The 20,543-nt window shown below is 40.4% G+C and overlaps 1 protein-coding gene across 2 annotated transcripts in view; it reads left to right on the top strand.

Annotated features, from left to right (window-relative positions):
- Positions 1–20,543, top strand: part of ap2b1 (adaptor related protein complex 2 subunit beta 1) — a 166,515-nt gene that overhangs the window by 95,919 nt on the left and 50,053 nt on the right. The window contains exons 14-15 of one of the 2 annotated variants that reach the window (XM_048612548.1): positions 17,880–17,921; positions 18,900–19,046. In XM_048612548.1, coding sequence (XP_048468505.1) covers positions 17,880–17,921; positions 18,900–19,046 — 189 coding nt within the window. The remainder of the gene's footprint in view (positions 1–17,879; positions 17,922–18,899; positions 19,047–20,543) is intronic. The other variant, XM_048612549.1, reaches the window with a different exon arrangement.

Raw genomic sequence — 20,543 nt, 5'->3', positions numbered from 1 at the left:
CACTCTTAAAACTAGAGTGCACCCTTCAGGACAAAAATGAGAACAATTATTTTCTGAGGGTTGTGCAGCTTTTAACTCACTCTGCCTCAAAAGGTGGTGGTGGCGGGATCATTGAATATTTTTAAGGCAGGGTTGGACATGTTTTTGCAAGCCAGGGTAATCGAGTGTAATTGGGGGCGGGGTGGGGTTGGAGGGGGGAGGGGAGAGCAGATATGTAGAATTTGAAGTAAAAACCAATAACCAATCAATCATGATCTTATTGAATGGTGGAGCAGGCTCCAGGGGCTTTCTCTCTCGTTTTGTATGTTTGTATTTGTAACTGCTTTGGATTTAGTACCCATACGTTTTATAGACAGACCATCTTATTGTAGAATTGAACCAAAAATACATGTTGTAGAGCTCATCCTAAAATTTAGTGTAACATCTCTAAATCAGGTGTAGCGCAATTGGTTACTTGGAGGCTAGTGGTATTCTAGCAGGATTCATGAGCTAGACCTGTTTTTAATATTGTTGCTATTGGATTTTGGTGAATATTGGCAATTTGAGTGCTGCTCTTCACATTTACGTTCATTGCCAGTCTCTATTGGATGCGTTCTGAGTGTACAACTGATAAAGTGCTGTCTGGTATTTTTTTTTGGAAAATGTTTGGGACCATGAAAATGGCTGAAGAAGACTGATCATGGTTAGAGTCTCTCGTATTCCATTTTTAACACTGATTTATTGCTCACAGTGCTTAGTTTTTTAACTGAAATGTTGTGTATAAAACATAACTGAATTCCTGTGTTAATTACTTTTTCTGAAGCATACATGATATGATGAGGTGGTCCTGTATTATGTTCTTCAAATTGCATGCACCGGCTGAGGAAAGATACAGAATGTTTTTGAAGCCAAATTCCGAGTGTATGGAGCAAATGACAAGAGATGAAGAAAAGTCTCAAAAGGGTAGCTGACAAGTTCAAATACTCCTCCCATTTGGCAACACATTTTCTTTGTTGAATTTTGTTTTCTTTGAGGAATTAATTTTGGAACTGGTTTGCTGAAAGCATTGATCGAACTGGTAACTGTGAGAATGCACAACTTGAGTATTCGAAGCTAGTAAAATTCCAGCAAAATAAATATCAAGATTTAATCCCTGTTTAGGATTAGAAGCTGCTTTGGCTATAGTTACTTTGCGGCATTTGTGTAAACTGACAGATCACTGTGGAACTTCTCCCTAGTAGTGTACAGTATGGAGCATAAATAATATTTAGCTGTTGTTCTGATCTGTGCCTTTAAGGCGGTGACTGTCTCCCAAATAGAGCCATTGCCTTTTGATATTGTAGCATGACCCATCTCTGAAAACCTCACTGTCAACATCATGGGGAACATTGTTGGCAAGAAACTGAACTGGACCAGCCGTATAAATACTGTGGCTCCAAGAGCATGCCAAAGACTAGGAATTCTATACAGGTGATTTGCCACATGTTTCCTCAATGCCTGTTTTCCAGTGACAAGTTGGGTGTGTGATGGAGTATTCTCCACTTGGACCTGGATCAATGCAGCTCTGTAAACACTTGAAGATTTCAAGAAACTTGAATTCATCTGGGACGAAGCGGCCTGCTTGATTAGCTTCCCACCTAGCACTTTCAATATCCACTCCTTTCACCACTGACACACAATGGCTGTAATGTACCATCTGTGAGATGCATTGCAGTAATTCACCAAGACTGTGACCATGACTACCATTGACCACTATCTCAACAATTCGAGGACAAGGATATCTGGTGCATGGAAATACCACCTGCAAGTTCTCCTCCAAATCACACATCATTCTTACTCTTAAAGTAGTTATGGAAAAGGATACACGTGATCTAAAAGTTAAAATTCTAAATTAAAGTAAGGCCAATTTTGATGATATTAGGCAGGAATTTTCAAAATTTGACTGGGAGAGGCTATTCATAAGTAAAGGGACCGTTGGAAAGTAGGAGGCCTTCAAAAATGAGTTTGAGAGTTCAGAGACAGTATGTTGCTGTTAGTACGAAGGGCAAGACTAGTAGGTGTAGGGAATGCTGGATGGCTAGAGATATTGACACTCTGGTCAAGAATAAGAAGGAAGCATATGTCAGGTATAGACAGTTGGAATCGAGTGAATCCTAGGGGAGTATAAGGGCAATCAGAAGGGCAAAAAGGGGACATGAGATAGCTTTGGCAAATAAGGTTAATTAGAATCCCAAGAGATTCTACGAATACGTTAAGTGCAAAAAAGTAACAAGGGAGGGATTAGGGCATCTTAAAGATAAACAAGGCAGTCTATGTCTGGAGCCACAAGAGATGGGTAAGATACTAAATGAGTATTTGGCATCAATATTTACTGTGGAGAAAGACGTGGAAGCTAGAGCACTTTGGCAAATAAAGAGTGATATCCTGAAAAGTGTACACATTACAAAAGAGGATGCATAAAGGTGAATAAATCCCTGGGACTTGATCAGGTGTAACCTAGAACTCTGTGGGAAGCTAGAGAAGAGATTGCTGGGCCCTGTGGTGAGATATTTGTATCATCGATAGTCACGGGTGAGGTGCTGGAAGACTGGAGTGGGGCTAAGATGGTGTCGTTATTTAAGAATAGGTGGTAAGGAAAAGCCAGGAAACTATAGACCGGTGAGCCTAATGTCAGTGGTGGGTAACTTGTTGGAAGGAATTCTGAGGGGAAAAAAATTACATGAATTTGGATGGGAAAAGACTGATTAGGGATAGTCAGCATGGCTTTGTGTGTGGGAAATCATTGTCTCACTGATTTGATTGAGTTTTTTGAAGAAGTGACAAAGATGATTGATGAAGGCAGAGCAGTAGGCATTGCCTCTATGGACTTGAGGGTAATTTGACAAGGTTCTGCATGATAGACTGGTTAGCAAGGTTAGATCACGTGGAATCCAGGGAGAGCTAGCCAATTGGATACAAAATTGGCTTGAAGGTGGGAGATGGGGGAGGTAGTGGTGGGCTGGTTTTTGGACGGGAGGCCTGTGTCCAGCAGTGCGCCACAAGGATCAGTGGTGCATCCACTGCTTTTCGTTATTTATAAAAATGATTTGTATGTGAATGTAGGAGGTACAGCTGGTAAGTTGCAGATGACACCTGAATTGGTGAAGAGTACAACAGGACCTTGATCAGATGGGCCAATGGGCCGAGGAGTGGCAGATGGAGTTTAATTTAGATAAATGTCAAGTGTTGCATTTTGGTAAGGCAAACCAGAACAGGGCTTATACGGTTAAGGGTAGGACACTGGGGCGTGTTGCCAAACAGAGTTCCTTGAAGTCGCAGATTGACAGGATGGTGAAGAAGGTGTTTGATACACTTGGTGTCATTGGTCATAACATTGAGTATAGGAATTGGGATTTCATGTTCCAGCTGTACAGAACATTGGTTAGGCCACTTCTGGAATACCGTATTCAGTTCCGGTTGCCCTGCTGTAGGAAGGATGTTGTTAAACTTGAAAGGGTTAAGGAAAAAATTACAAGGATGTTGCCAGGGTTGAAGGTTTTGAAATAGCCTGGGGCTTTCTTCCCTGGAGTGTCAGAGGCTGAGGGGTAACCTTACAGAGCTTTATAAAATCATGAGGGGCTTGGACAGTGAGAATAGCCAAGGTCTTTTTCCCCAGGGCAGGGGAATCCAAAATGAGAGGACATGGGTTTAAGATGAGAGGAAAAGATTTAAAAGGGACCTGAGGGGCAACGTTTTCATGCAGATGGTGGTGCGTGTATGGAGCGAGCTGCCAGAGGAGGTGGTGGAGGCTGGTACAATTACAACATTTAAAAGACATCCAGATGGGTACGTGAATCGGAAAGGTGTAGAGGGATATGGACCAAATGATGGGAAATGGGTCTAGATCAGTTTGGGATATCTGGTCGGCATGGACGATTTGGACCGAAGAGTCATACAGCACGAAAACAGACCCTGATACAAATATGGATAGGCAATAAATGCTGAGCCGGGTAACAATGTTCACATCCCTGGCGTAAATTAAAAGTGGCCAATGCTCTCTGTGGACAATCCAGGTGATTATAGATGGTCACCTCTAGTTTACAAGATTCTTACAAATACTGAAGGAGAACATCAGGATAATCATGATTATAATGTAGCTAGGTTTAATGTAGTTTTAGTAAGGGTCAAAGATCAATGGTGAACATACCTAACTGGAAGGGAGCTGGTTCAGTATTTTTTTTTACCAAAATAATCTAGCAGAAGTGAAACTGGAAACAAAACTTGGTCAGATAAAGAGTAAATGAGCAATGGCAGACCATAGATTTCTAGCATAAACCAAACATGTTTCTGAAGGATTAAAGAAATGTATCCTGAGGCTATATTTCCCTGGAAAACAAAGAAAGATGAATATTAAACTGCAAAAGGGGTTAATCGCTAGGAACCCAGGCATGTAACAGAATGCCAGGGGAAATTGATAAAGGATGTCAGACGGGTAACCTTATAACAATAATTTCAGATTTCTTTTTAACATGAAGAGAAAGATGGTTAAAGGAATTGTGAGGCCACTTATGAGCAAAGAAGCAAATCCTCTTGTGGAGGCAAAGGCAATGACTGAGTTATTGAGTAAATACTTCTCTTTTGTGAAAACGCTGGTAGTAAATGAAGTTTATCTTCTAGTAGAAATGGACATGTTGGAGATGTTTTATAGGTTTTAAAAAAAAAAGAATGGTTGTGCTAAATAGATTGACATCATTTGATACCACTAATTCATCTGGTCCAGAAGGATGCGTCCTCTGTTTTGAAAAGAAGTAGGACAGGGAGACAGGAAGCTCTGACCACAGTCTTTCAGCCCTCCCTCCATATGTCAACTCCATATCCTTGTTCCTCTGGGTCAGTTTCCACTTTCATCCCTCTTTGTTACAAAACCTCCCTCAGATCCCTCTCTCTTGCTCTTTTCCCTGTCTCGATCTCTCTTCCCCTCTCGCTGTCTCCCTGTCTCTCGCGCTCTGTCTCTCTGCCCCCCCCCGCCCCCAAATCCTATTGCTGCATTTCCCCACCTTGTTTACCTTGCTTCATAGCATGTAGAAATTAAATATATTGCCAAAAAAATTCATCTAAGACTTGTACTTGGACTTTCAGGTTTTACATGAGAAATTAGAAAATAGAAAAAGATCAGAGGAACGGTTTCAGAGAAACTTATTTGTTTGAGAAACACCAGTTGAGACCAGAAAGAGCAATTAATATAATTATAACTTATCACTATTGACAGAGCCCATATCGACTAGCCCATTTAATCATGCAGCCAGCATCTTCTGGAGTTGAATGCCCAGATGCGTCCTGTGTTGACAAAGTTGATTTTTCACTCTTGTGCTAATTGAATCTATAATGGTATCACACAGGAAGTTTCAGCCACAGAGACCTGTTGTTTTAAAGTAGCTGTAGAGTAGCGATTGTATCTCCACTTCTCTGAACAGGTTAGTTAGAATATCTTGGTTTGATTCAAAGTGCTCATTACATGAGTAGAATTTATTTTGTAGTTTCTGTAGTTTATTATGATACATAAGCAGCTGTTTTTCTGGAGACACTTTGTGTTTCCTTTTTTGTCTACTCATTTCTGTGAACTGAAACTGGTTTGAAAGAAGCTTTATCGAGTAAAACCACAAACAGATCCATGATTGAGCAATTCCGGTTAGCTTCCTACTCAGTGGGCCAGCACTCTGTTTCATTGATGGTATTGCTAATACTGGGGACTTGCAGGGTGAATGGGTAATTGTTATCCACCACCTGTAGCTTTATGCAGTTCATTGTACTCCCACATATCGTTGAACAACACCTAGAATGAGCAGGAGAAATCTCGGTCATGCATTCTAGATGTGAGACATTTTAAATCATGTGTATAGCATCAGCCTCTCACTTGATATCCGATTTAAATCTAGGGAACAATAAGTGGATAGACTGTCAAAGCTGCTGATTTACTTTGGCTTACTTACCATTATAAAATGAACCTTTTGCTAAGTTGTAGTCTGTACATGGGAGTTCGTATGTGGAAGCTATGGAACAATGTAGACTGCCATACATTGATGCTGATTAATAAAGTTCTCTTCCTTAGAATTTCAAGATAAATCTTCAGTAGTTATAGGTCAGCCTATTGTTTTTAAATCTCCAGAAGACCACTGGAAGACTCCAGACAAATGTGTACAGATTTAATTAAAAGTTCAAGTTTCACTGTTCCTTTCCAGCACCTTTCACCCCAAATCAGTACAAAAGATCAAGAAATTTTGAGCAGAAATCGCGTTTGGTACAAATCTGCTATTTTCTCCTCTGTTTTAAAAAGAAATTATGCTATAATGTGACACTGACATTGGCCATATCCCAAGCCAAAATTATCATTGGAAGATTTGATATTTCTAATTGTGCTTAATTGAAAACCTTTGTTGAGGCTTTCAAAATTAAGTTCTTTCAGATGCAGAATAGCAATAGATACATTTTAAAAGCTACACATATAAGTTTACTGTCTAGTGTGCAGCAATGTAGTTTGTAAATGGTTTTAGAGATAACAAGGTGTAGAGCTGGATGAACACAGCTGGCCAAGCAGCATCAGAGGAGCAGGAAGGCTGACGTTTCAGGCCTAGACCCCTCTTCAGTTCCTACTATCTCTGTAAATAGTTTTAAACAGTTTTTAAAGTCACTTGAGGTGTTTTAAATTTGGCCTACTCAAAGATGGTGGACCAGAGACTGAATCAAAAATACTAATATATTTGTTGTAAGGCCATTTTTCAGTTGTTAATAAAAATTGTCCTCCTTGAAATAGGAGGACATCTGGACTACACCTCCTCTCACCCACCCTCCCGCAAGAATGTGGGGCTCCCAAGATGGAGTGTTCCACTCCTGGATATCCCAGATGTATTTCAAGGGTCGCAACCACCCTCCACCCCATGATCAAAAATGCTCTCAACCGCATCTCTTACACTTCTCGCACTTCTGCCCTCAAACTCCCTCCCCCAACAAATGGTTCTCACATACCATCCCACAAACCACCTCATCCAGCATATCATCCTCCACCACCTACAATCTGACCCCACGACCAAAGAGCTATTTCCCTCCCCACCCCTATCTGCCTTTTGTAGGGACCGCTCACTCCGCAACTCCCTCGTCCGCTCTACACTCCCCATTAGCCCCACCACACCCGGCACCTTTCCCTGCAACTGCAAGAAGTGCCCAACCTGCCCCTACACCTCCCCTGTCACCTCCATCCAAGGCCCAAAGCAAATCTTTCACATCCAACCTGTACATTCCCCAACTTGGTCTACTGTATCCGTTGCTCCTGATTTGGCCTCCTGTACGTTGGTAAGACCAAGTGCAGACTCTGGGACCGTTTCGTGGAGCATCTGCGCTCTGTATGTGACAAACAACAACACGAGAGCAACTATCAATCAATGCTGGCTCAGCCAGCGAAGCCCACTTCCCAAGAATGAATAAATAAAATTGAAAATTCAAGGGGGTTGACTTCATTTTCCCTTGGCAAAACCTGTAAGATAATGTTCAGATTTGGGAATCCGGCTTATGGAAGGATATTGGAACTTGGAGGAAGTGTAGCATGGGTTCAGCAATATCATGCCAGGGATAGAACAAAATAGAATGGGGGGGGACTTTATTATCATGTGTACATTTACATGAAAAATACCGTGAAAAGTTTTTTTTATAAGTTGCCCACCACGGATTCTACATCAATGATAGAAGTCATACATAATAATAAAAAGAAGTAAAATTAAGACGAAGTTAAGACAATCTAGAGCAAGAGGGTACAATGACAGTTAGAACTAGACAATTTCAAATAAATCGGGAAGTATTTTTCCACATATCAGACAATACAATTTATGTTCAATGTGAATAATACTGCTTTATTATACAATGAAAGCGAAAAGAATTTTAGATCGGGGAGTATATATTCAGTCTGCACTTGTTGAGTGAGATGGAACTTGGTGACAAGGAGATTTAGGGACCTTTGGTTGACATACCATTCACTATATCCAAGCAGTGAATGGTGAAGATAACCAGGTGAACATCATTTTGGCGGTTAAGTTGAATTCACATCCCCACAAGATGTTGTAAAATTGAACTGCGCTCCAGTTGCATTATGAACTTACCTGGTCTTTGACATATTTATGTTCTTGAGATCCATTATGTGGTAGTGAGCAATGAGTAAAGATGTTGGCAAGAAGTAATTTTACTTCCATCAGTGTCAGTTGTTCCAAGGTATCGTGCAATTTTTACTTGTTTTAGGACATGTATTCTGCAGCTTTTATTTACGATTTGGATGTTAGCTCATGATGACTAACATGTTGGTTACATGGTGTTGATGGATTTATTGTAACTTTACCTGATGCCTTTGGAGTTGCTAGCCCGTGATTCCACCCATTCCATGGACAGGTGTAAGTCTATCAATTGGTTTCTCGTTTTGGCTTTGACAAGAGATCTCTCAGGGTGACATTATGGTGTATGTTATGTTTCAAACATACAAAGGATGAGGGTAGATATTATTCAGTAACGAGCAAGTTTAGAACAGATTTGGGAAGATTTATTTTATACAGAGCGATTTAATATCTGGAAGGAACATGTACTTGCTGTCAGCTGCGGCGGAGCTTCGTGCCCACAGTGGGGCCTTGATGGGTCATGAAGGTGAGGCCCAGGCGTGGATTAGTGACCAGGCCATGGATATGAAACTGGTTGGCAGAGAGGAAACAGAGTAGGAATTAATGGGTCCATTTCAAATTGGCAGACAGTAGTTTGTGGGGTGCCACAGAGATTGGTGCTGGGACCCCGGCTATTCACAATATATATTAATGATTTGGATGAGGGAACAAAATGTAACCTCTCCAAGTTTGTAGGTAATACCAAGTTGGTGAGAGGGTGGACTGTGATGAGGATGCAGAGATCCTTCAGCATGATCCCGACAGGTTGGGTGAGCGGGCAAATCAATGGCAGATGCAGTATAATTTGGATAAATGTGAGGTTATTCACTTCGGAAGCAAAATCAAGAAGGCAGATTACTACCTGGACTGCTGTAAATTGGGAGAGGGGAGTGTGCAGTGGGACCTGGGTGTCCTTGTGTACCAGTTGCTGAAGGTTTAGCATGCAGGTGCAGCAGGTGGTAAAGAAGGTAAATGGTATGTTGGCCTTCATTGCGAGAGGTTTCGAGCACAGGAGCAGGGACGTGTTGTTGCAGTTATACAGGACCTTGGTGAGGCCACACCTAGAATATTGTGTGCAGTTTTGGTTTCCTTTTCTGAGGAAGGATGCTGTTGCTCTCGAGGGAGTGCAGCGAAGGTTTACCAGGCTGATTCCGGGGATGGTGGGTCTGACAAATGAGGAGAGATTGACTAGGTTGGGATTGTTTTCGCTAGAGTTCAGACGAATGAGGAGGGATCTCATTGAGACTTAGAATTTTGTAACAGGACTGGACAGGGTAGATGCAGAGAGGATGTTCCCAATGGTGGGTGTGTCCAGAACTAGGGGTCACAGTATGAGGATTCAGGGTGGACGATTTAGGACGGAGATGAGGAGACATTTCTTCACCCAAAAAGTGGTGTGCCTATCAAATTCATTACCACAGGTGGTAGTTGATGCTAAAACATTGAATATATTCAAGAAGTGACTTGGGATTGAAGGCCAATAAATCCCAAGAACCTGATAATCTACATCCCAGAGTACTTAAGGGAAGTAGCTCTTGAACTAGTGGATGCATTGGTGGTCATCCTCCAGGATTCTCGAACAGTCCTTGCAGATATAGCACTTTGGGCGAATAGGATCAAAGATTATGGGGAGAAAGCAGGTTTAGACTATTAAGTTGGATGATCTGCCATGATTGTGAAGAATGGCGGAGCAGGCTCGAATGGCCGCCTCCTGTTCCTATCTTCTGTATTTCTATGTTTCTGTGTAAAACAAAATTTTTCACTGTGCCTCCATACATGTGACAATAGTAAATAAAATCAAACGTGCATGACATTAACAATTAAGTATTTGGTGTAAGCCCTTTAAAACCCACTTTGGAGACCTGTGGTTGCTTGGATTATTTGTGCTTTGTGGCTGTAATATTTAATTTCCTATTCACTAATTTAGTAAAATGCATTGTCTCTATCTTTATCCTAATGTAATGTTTTCTTTTTCCTTTCCTCCATTCCTCCTTTGTTCATAACTAACATATTACTTCTACGAATTGTGATGGGAGATGCAGAACGGGTAATGCATTTCAATCTGTTACATCAGTTATTTCCATTCATTACTTCATCAAAGCTGTATTAGTTGGTCACTCGGCTCACATTGAGTCTATGGAAATACTTCTGCATTTATAATTTTTCTCATTGACAATTCCCACATCTAAGTGTTGACCATACATTAGCGACCACATAGCCCCGACCAATCTTACTGCCAGTTTTAGGGCAATCATCCCTTAGCATTTTCTGTCATTGAGTAGTTTCTGCTTGACCGATACCTTAACGCCACCTACCCACCTCGATTCTTCGAGAACTATCACTCCAAAATGATGTTGAGGCTGTGGTGTAGTCAGCTGGAAATGTTAAATCTGTGCGATTGATAGATTTTGTTAGGTTCTTTATCCATTATATCTTTGCCTAACAAAAATCTAAGGTATAATGTTTAAAGAACCTAACAAGACTCTATCAATCACGCAGTGTTAAAGTTGCCATTGACTCCTCCACAGCCTCAACAACATTTTGGGCTGAGACTTCTCGATTTCTACTAATCTTCACATGTAATAACATCTCCTAGTATCATCCTGAAGAGCCAAGCTCTAATTTTTTAAGGTAGTGATTACTCGTTCTGAATTCCTCCACCAGAAGAACAAGTTTCTCAGTGAAAATCTGTAACATTTTCATTACGTTACCTTTTAATCCTTTATAAAAGCCTGTGTCCCCGTTGAATAAACATGAGCTTCACAGTTCACTAGATAAGAATCAAGAGTGGGAAATGAGGTCTGTTATTTTTGTCTCTAGCCTGAAAGATGCTGAAACCAGTTGTAGGGCCCCGAGTGCGGCTGGTCTGCTGGCGTCGGCCAAGTTCGTGCATATTGTGCTTAGTGGAATGTATCATTGACTTAAAGATAGAATGCTTTTAGATTCTTCACAGACATCCATTATACAATTTATTGTCTGGTCCTGTAAAGTCCTGATGTACAATTGTTCCCCTCCCCCTTCCCCCCCTCCCCCCCCCCGCCGCCTCTTTTCCCTATCCCCTCTTTCCTCCCTAGCCTCTTCTCTCGCCCCCCCACCACCTCTTGCCCCTTGATTTTCCCCCCACCTCTTGCACCCCTCTCTGTCTCACATCCCCTTCCATTTTTTGGTTTTAAATTATGCCGTAATTAATTACTTTAATTTCTTATAAATATAGTTGATAGATTGAAAGCAGCCAAAGTTTGATAAATTTATTCAAGTATTGCGTTCCTACTTCTTCCTTCCCTTGTTTTTGTTTTTTTTTTGTTTTTTTTCTCCCACTTACCTTTTGCCCTTGCTGTGGTAGAAGGGATAGTATTATTTTGAAGAGAAAGTTAACTTGCTTTTGATGCTTGATTACATTAATCTTATACTGTTGCACTCACGTGATACTGAAGAAGTTTTTAAGTATATGTCTGCTGAAGCAGCCTGCTGCTTACCAACAGTGTTGAGAAATTGGAGCTGTTCTGACATCAGCATAGTTCCCTGTTCTCCATCAGTATTTTATCATTTTCTAGTTGCCCTTACTGTTTCCTACTTTGGCCATGTTAACTGCACAATGATGTGGAAAATTGTTGCTGCCTGTACTTTAATTGAAGTGTCGAAGTGTATTTTTCCGATGAAGTAATGAAAGTAAGTGGTTCCCACTGAAGGGTAGTAAGGCAATAAGGGCCTGACTGAACAGAGACATGGAAAAAGTACAGGAATCAAAGTGGTTTGTCTCAAACTAATTAATTAAAAATTAAACTGCTTTTAATCCATGTAAATGAATTGGAACATTTTTACTGTAGCTGTAATCTGAGAAATGCTTAGCAGGTTTTAGTGTGAAATGATGTAGAGTAGTATTTGTGTCACTGTGTAATCTATGAGATCTTGGCATCACTATAAAACCCAACATGATGTCTTCTGAGCCCTAATGTACTATGTGCTATGTAGTGATTACTGTAAGAATAAGATGCAAACAAGGACCAGGCTATTCAGCTCCTTGAATCTGCTTCCCTATTCAAATACATAATCACTGATTAGATTGTAACCTCAAATGCTGCCTACCTCCGATAACCACCTTGCTTGACAATAATCTATTCACCTCAGCCTTTCGCACTTGACTTCTGACTTTCCACTGTCTGCTTGAGTTTCCACCAGGTGTTCCGGTTTCCTCCCAGGGTCCAAAGACATGCAGGTTAGGTGGATTAGCCATGGGAAATATGGGTTATGGGGATAGGATTGGATGCTTTTTGGAGGGTTGGTGCAGACTTGATGACTGAATGGCCCCTTTCTATACTAGGGATTCTATGAAAACATCGAAAAATGACATTACTCATCAAAACTGTGCAGCTAGTTCTTTGGCTGTTCCTTCATAACTTATAGTAAATAGCAGTTTATGTCATAAATATAATTGCCAATTTATTTTTAAATTTGGCAGTACTGTGGCTTGATGGATATGGTTGCAGTCCTTGAGTTCTACAGGCAAGAATAACTATTGTTGCCCAGGGTCCAGATATCTTCTTTATAAAACTTCTTTATTATTGTACGATAAAGTTAATCTGTGCCCGTATTTGATAACATCTCTTGAAACTCAAATTGGTGTCTTACAGTCTCATATTATCCTCACTATGAGCATTTCATATTTTGAATACTTGGGTACATTAAAGACCACTTGCCCTTCAAAATGTAGCTCTGTAAAATCTTGCCTCTCCATTGTAGCATCCTATTGGACTTGACTACTGCTGTTCTGATCTGCTGTTGAATGACATAGTGTTTAAAGTTAATTTTGTCTATCTTACGTTACCCAACAGCTGCTGTCACCTGCTGAGCTTATGATAGTTCTACCGTTTTGTCAACTTTTATTTAGCTACTCTATGGGATTCAGGTCAACAGTTTGCTGTTCTTGACTGAAGTCCATTTTTTGCCTCAGTCTCGTGGTGACAACCAAAATTGCCATTGTTTTCCTGCCTCGTGATTAGTTCTGCACACTTCCTGGCTATTCATTTCTGCAGGGATAACGTGAAGGAATGTGTGCTTCCAGTGGTCTATCCTCTCACTTCCCTCCCTTCCCCAGACTGAAAATTCAACCCCCATGCCCTAATCTTGAATATGTCTCCTTCTGTAGTTTGTCTTCCATCTCTGCTCATCCTGTCTCAGAATTCATTTTAGCCTTCAGACCCATAAGTCTGTTTCTAGCTGGCTTCAAGGGAACTAACAGAGAGAGGGAGTAAAGCGTTGTAATTTAGAATGGTAGAACATAGTAATAGACAATTAGCCTATCCATTACAGAAATCACCTACTCTCACCTCAGCAACATCGCCCTTCTTTGTTTCGCCTCAACTTACTCGCTGCTGAAACCCTTATCCAAGACTATGTTGCCTCTTGACTTGACTGTTCCAATATGGTCCAGTCTATCTCTTGCACCATCCATAAACCTGACCTCATTGAAATCTCTGCCCATATCACAACTCATGGAATCCCTATCACAACGCCTGAAATCCCATTCACAGTTGTGTTTTCTGATTGCATTGACTCCTGATTGACTGACTGTCTTTGTCTTTTAAAATTCCCTTCCAAGTTTTCAAGTCACTTAGTGGTCTCGCCCTTCTGCAACTCAAACCTCCTTTCAGCACTGCAATTTGAGATCTCTACCCCTTCCAGGTCTGGACTCCTGCAGTTTTTAAGTTGTTCCACTGTTAGTAGCCATATTAAGCTTTGCAAATTCTGTGTGACTGCAAGTTGTTTACTGGATGCCCATTACATTATTGTGACTCATCCAGCTACTAGATTCTGTAGTTTTGTTACTGAATTGGTTGTAGAGATTCAAATGTTTACAACCAAGCAGCAGGAGTGAGCACTCCTGCCTGTTGAGCTTGCTCTACTATTTAACAAGTTCATGGTTGATTTGATTGTAACCTCCAGTTCCCATTCCTGCCTACCCTCCATAACTTTTCACCCACTTACTATCCACCTATTTGTATTCAAAAACTCTGCATCCACCATCTTTTCAGCGAGAGCGCACCTGAAGGGGAGGCACCGGCCTAGTTCTCCAGAAACCCAGGCTAATGTTCTGGGTCAATGGGATTGAACCCCACCATGGCAGAAGGTGAAATCTGAATTCATTAAAAATCTAGAATAAAAAATTATTCTAATGGTGAATAAGTAACGACTGCCGATCATCATAAAAAAAGTCTGGTTCGCCAATGTACCTTGAGGAAGGATATTGCTATCCTTGCTCATCTGGTCTACATGTGATTCCAGACCCAAAGCAATGTGGTTGACTCTTAACTGCCCTCTGTGCAATTAGCAATGAGCAGGAAATGCCAACCCAGCCAGCTATCCCACACACCATGAGCAAATTAAAAACAAAACTCAACCTTCTGAGAGCAAATTTCATCATGTTTGTTCTAAAGTTTTATCTCATCTCTGTGACCCCCTGTTTTGAAACAGTGACCCCTGGTACAAGATTCTCACATAAAAATGAACATCTGCACCTGTCAAGGCCCCTCAGGATCTTGTATGTTTCAATAGGGTCATCTTTTATTTTTCTGAACTTCACTGGATACAAATCTAGTCTGTCCAAACTTAAGGAAACCTACCCATTCTATTTATTAGTCCAGTGAGTTCTCTCTGAACTGCTTTCAAAGCATGTACATCCTTAACTAAATTAGCAAATGCTATTGATATTTTTAATCACCCTGTTCAGAGATATTTTGATACACCTCTGGAGAGGATGTGAGTTGAATCTATACCTCCTGGCTCACAGGCACAGACACTACCATGGTGTCACAAGAGCCTTTGACCAGTTTTATACAGTACTCCCTATGTCATGTCTCCTGTGTAACAAGCACAGCCTCCTATTTTTATATTCAATTTCCCTAGAAATAAATGAACGCATTTTATTAGCTGCATTGAATATCACAAATATCACAAAGTTACACTGTCTTATTATTACTGCTAATTTGTGCAGCTGCTTTAAGTGAACAAACTCCACATCACTTGTAAAATGAGCCCCATATCTCATTTTTGAAATCTCGTTTTGTAGACCGGAGATCAGTAATGCCAGAACAAGGTAGTGTTGTCATGTGATAGTAGGAACTGCCGATGCTGGAAAATCTGAGATAACAAGATGTAGAGCTGGATGAACACAGCAGGCCAAGCTGCATCACAGGAGCAGGTGATGCTGCTTGGCCTGGCCTGCTGTGTTCATCCAGCTCTACACCTTGTTATCTCAGTGTTGTCATGTGATAAATTGTCTTCCTGTTTGTTCCTGTCAGATTGCTTTTTAATCCTCGTTCATCCTGTGAAGTGATTGAAAGCAAACAATTTTATGTGGTTTGAATTTTGCTTGATGAGATATGACTTTGTTTTATTTCTGTACACTCTGTCTGAAAGCCTGTAACACTTTGCAAGGTTCTGGGAGATCTATTTCAGAACTTTGTTGTTTGCCAGTTGAGACTTGAGTGTGATGCACGTTAGACATAGATCATTGTTTATGCAATTGTGCCCAAAATTCATTTTGAGTACCTGTTTTTCCTGACCATTTGTTAACAGCATCAGAATATAACATATGAGACTCTGTTAGATTATTGATGTCAGAGAAAATGAGTATTATCTTGTTTTTCCCTCATTAAGAATTGTGGGACCATTATGTCTGTGTACATTACATCTCTATTAAGGTGCATTTACAATTGCACAAAAGCCATTCCAGTTTAACTTTGCTTTGGATAAACATCACAGTTGTAATGTGAATGCAACCCAATTCTGGATATTACCAACTCAACAGACAGTAAAATAAAGTGAAGTGAGCCTCTGTAATTGCATTTAAGGGGAAACTCAATAATCACATGGGAGAAAGAAGTAGAGGGAAATGCTGATGGTGTTCACTGAGGAAGAATAAGAAAAGGTTTGTGTGCAACATTAATACCAGTGTGCACCAGTTGGAACAAATGTGCTATAACAGAATTTCATATTACTTCATTTCAAAATGAGTTAGATTTCCATTTATCATGAAAATGTTAATGCCCTGGCAAAAAATGTTTACTGAGTATTTGATTCTGTTTGTTTAATACTATTGGCTGTGCAGTATGTTGCAGTTTGCAAAATTGATGTGGTGTGCACATTTTTTCCCCTAATTTTGTACCCCCACTCCTGAAGGTGGTGAAATACATTACCTCTTATAACAGAGGCACCTATGTTCCTCAATATCTTGCCAACGTGGTTATTTCAGACAGAAAGCAATTTATTTGTGAGGGGCATCATGGGTTGAATCAATACCTGCCATCACACTGTTGCTATACTTGCTAATGAGAGTTGCTGGGTAGAGGCCAGTGAACTTGGGTGAACCTGGACTAATGTTTAATTCTTGCTCCTGCAGAGATTAAGTGCAATGCCACAAATACCACCCACAATGAGATCAGCAGAATTAGACATTCCAGATATTCATTTGGGATGTTCAGCAGCATCAACAGCAATAATTTACTGTCATCAGTGTTACAAAACACAAGAGTATTATTCGATACTGAAGGCACAGCTAGCAGTGAGAGTGTGAAGAAACATTAGGTACACAGGAGACCAGAAATAGAGGAACGTAGAGGGATAGGGGAGTTGGAGGGCTGGAGCAGTTTACAGATATAGAGAAGGTTCACAGCATGTTGTAATTTATAGAATCTTAAATTCAAGGCATTGTTTGACTTTGAGTCAATATGGATCAGAAGGTGAATGGAACTTGGTACAAGTGCAGCAGAGTTTGGATGAGCTGAGACTTAAAGTGTGGAAGATGTAAAGCATTGGAATAGTTGAACTTGGTGATGGAAATCAAATTGAGAAGTCTGTTCCTGTGTGGCAACACCTCTGCAAGCTATTTCCAACTTTCTTGGGATCAACCGGACTTCTAAAGCAGTTCACAAATAATTAATCACATGTACAGTCTTCTAAGATTGAGATACATTTGTGTCTGACCAAGCAGTGTAACATCCTTGTTATGCTGAGCGTCACTGAAAATGTAAATGTAAATCCCACCCTTTGGATGTGATGATGGAGTTCCACATTTCCTCATGACTCACATAATCTAGATTATTTTCATATATAAAATGGTCACTGAACTTTGCGCCTTATTAGCAATTTTCAAGGGTTTGATGAGAGACTTGCAGAGGAATCGAATCCAGCAAGAGTTCCCTGTACATTACTTTTTATGTCAACATGTAAGAAGTGAGCACACACAGTTGATCATTTGAATTCAACAAATTAAATTTAGAACTTTCCAAACTGAGCTTTTTGAAATCTTTATGTTCTATTGTGCCTGTCCCCGTAATTGCTGTAATTGTCTTCATTGCTCTGGTCAATGCCGTTGTCTGGTTTGCTGGAAATGATTACAGCTGGAATCTTAACTGCTCACCACCTTTTTCCTTTTGATTATTTCCTGCTTGGCTATCTGTGATTGAATGTTTGCCTTGACTGTGGAGACTAAAATAAATTACCTGTCACCTATGTTTCTCTCAGCATATCAGAAACTGCTCTAATAAGTGAGTGGCAACCCACTTCAGTCTGAAATTGAAATTGAAGAAGATGTGGAAGCTGTTATTTTTTAATTAACTCATAAATGCATTTCTTCCTTCCCTTCTTGCTGTTTATGCCCTCCAGCCTTTATGCCCTCTTGCTGTGTATGCCCTCTGCTTCCATTGACTCTCTGTATTCTATATCTTTCAGCTTGGGGGCGATCTTGGCGGGCCTACTGGTGGGAGTCCAGCGGTGAGTCTTTCTCCTAAAGTCACATACAGATCACAATTCAAGTTTGTAAGGGCTTTATTTGTTTTTACAATTTTCCCTCTTCAAGACGCTGACTTTTTCTGCAATATGATTGTGAGCATCTCCGCCCCCACTCCACTGGCAGTTTACCTAGTCTTCATGTCTGATCCCAGTCAGTGAGCGTTGACAGGCTGGTCACTATGGGTGTTATCACATTGGAGTATAATCCCGTGTTGCGTGCATCTTTCAACAGTGGTGTCTGGGTAGTAATAAAGAACGGGAATATTACTGGGCACTCTTCATCTGCACACATCCTAACATTTGGTCTTGATTTGTTAGCATTCTGTTCACTCCCTTGGCCTGGCATAGGAAGACCCAAATATATGTTTAGGAATAAATTCCTTTAGAATAAAGTCATTCATATTACTTTGAATGTACAATGCAGTAATAGTGCATACTAGTGTTTATCATCTATGGAAGCCACCCACCACCCTCCTTCATCTAACCCAATCAGCAGCTCTGCCATCTCATGCTTATTTAGTTTCAGCTATGTATGGAATTAACAAAGGTCAGCAGTGAGCGAGTGTGGTGTAAGTTTCTGCAAAGTTCATATCAAAACATGAACAGGAACAAAACACTAACTAGCCTCTTATCGATATCAACTTCATCAAAACCTTCAGGAGATTGTTTGTTTGTTTTTTTTGCCATCATCATTTCTGCTGGATAAATTCAGAATCATGTATAATAATTTTCCTGAAGAACTTTTCCAAGCAAATCAGAGGCAAATGCAATTTAACATCAAATACTACCATAAATGCAAAGGTATGTAAATAAAATATCTATTCAAGAATGTGTTTATCCAACCAACTTGTTTCGTTGATTTCTGATTCACTAGCAGTGGACCAGTTGGAGTAACTGAATTACTGGTATGTATTATTTTGTACTCGTCTCATGTTAAATGTTCATTTGTTTTTGTTACAGGTTGGTCAAAGCTTTATACCATCTTCAGTGCCAACTACATTTGGGCCATCACCAACCCCTGCTGTGCCGAGCAGTGGCCTGAGTGATCTGTTTGAACTGTCAACTGGAATTGGAATGGCAACTGGAGGCTTTGTGGCTCCCAAAGCTGTAAGTGATAATTGCTGATCTTAATGGCACAAAGAAAAGTGGCACTATATCAGCTTTACAGGCTGATAAAGGTTGATGAAGAATCTTGTATTTTGAATGATAGTTGGTTTCCTAACACAACTGAAACCATTCATGGTAAATTTATTTTCTCTTAAATGACATTTGTCTTCATTCGTGCAATAACTGCTGAGGCCTGGAAAATTGCAGAAGGCCTGTTCTATTAAATGCAGGGTTATTTGATACTGTACCTTCTTTTCATACACCATAAGGCCACAAGACATAGGAGCAGCACTAGGCCATTCGGCCTATCAGGTCTGCTCTGCCATTCAGTCATGGCTGTTAGTTTTCTCAACCCTATTCTCCTGCCTTCTCCCATAACTCTTCATCCCTCTACCAGTCAAGGACCTATGTATCTCTGTCTTGAATACACTCAGTGACTTGGACTCTGCGGCAAAGAGTTTCACAGATTAACTACCCTCCAGCTGAAGAAATTCCTCCTTGTACACAGCCATAATAACATGGAACTGTATTGTTTCTCACTACATCTCCTTTTTCTCTTACCAGAGGTCTCATTGTTTATTTGTATGGGAATAATTGGCCGTCATACCTGGTGCAATTTTGTGCACACTTTTCCAAAGCCTGTGTGACTTCTAATTAACCTGTATCTCCCAATACCTTCTTGCTGTTAGTTAATGTAATGAAGGTTTCAAATTGTCATATATTTTCAAAAACAAAACCGCCTACCCCCATCTGCTGTAATAAATCCAATTGACTTCTTAACTGACCTAAGCACAGCAGAGCATTTTTTTGACCTTAAAGAGATGAACAGCTACAACTTAGCAGAGTGATAAAATTTTGAGTTGTCTGTTGCTTTTTCTTCTTGTTACACCTTTTTTTTTTTAACAAGAGGAAGAGAACCAGTAATTTCCTGCTTGGTTCATTCTGCCCTATAATTGGACTCCAGATATGCAAATAACAAGTAGGGCTTCTAATTGATCTTGGGAAGTAATAATGATTAGACTTCCTGGCCTTGCGGCAACACACAGCAGGCTGCACACAGCTTCATCTTAGCAACAGAATAATTCTTGTGCATTATGTGGTATAATATGCTCCTGTTCTTAATGTGCTCAACTAACTGTAAACCGTGCTGCAGAAGATAGCATCATAGAATGATGCACACAGGAAGCCATTGGTATTGATGATTTTTTTTTTAAAAGACGTTCATTTCCTTGCTCTGTTCCCATAACCATACAAATTTTCCCCTTCAAGTGTTTATCCAACTTCCTTTCAACAATTACTATTAGATCTGCTTACAGCGCACTTTGAGGCAGTCCATTCCAGATCATAACTCACACATATATATAAAAAATCATTTTATAACGAAAAACCGAAAGAACTGCAGATGCTGTAAATCAGGAACAAAAACAAAGTTGCTGGAAAAGCTCAGCAGGTCTGGCAGCATCTGTGAAGGAAAAAACAGAGTTAACGTTTCGGGTA

Source organism: Rhincodon typus, chromosome 26, assembly GCF_021869965.1.
Source record: "Rhincodon typus isolate 14 chromosome 26, sRhiTyp1.1, whole genome shotgun sequence".
NCBI classification, from domain to species: domain Eukaryota; kingdom Metazoa; phylum Chordata; class Chondrichthyes; order Orectolobiformes; family Rhincodontidae; genus Rhincodon; species Rhincodon typus.
This window is presented reverse-complemented; position numbering and strand designations above follow the sequence as displayed.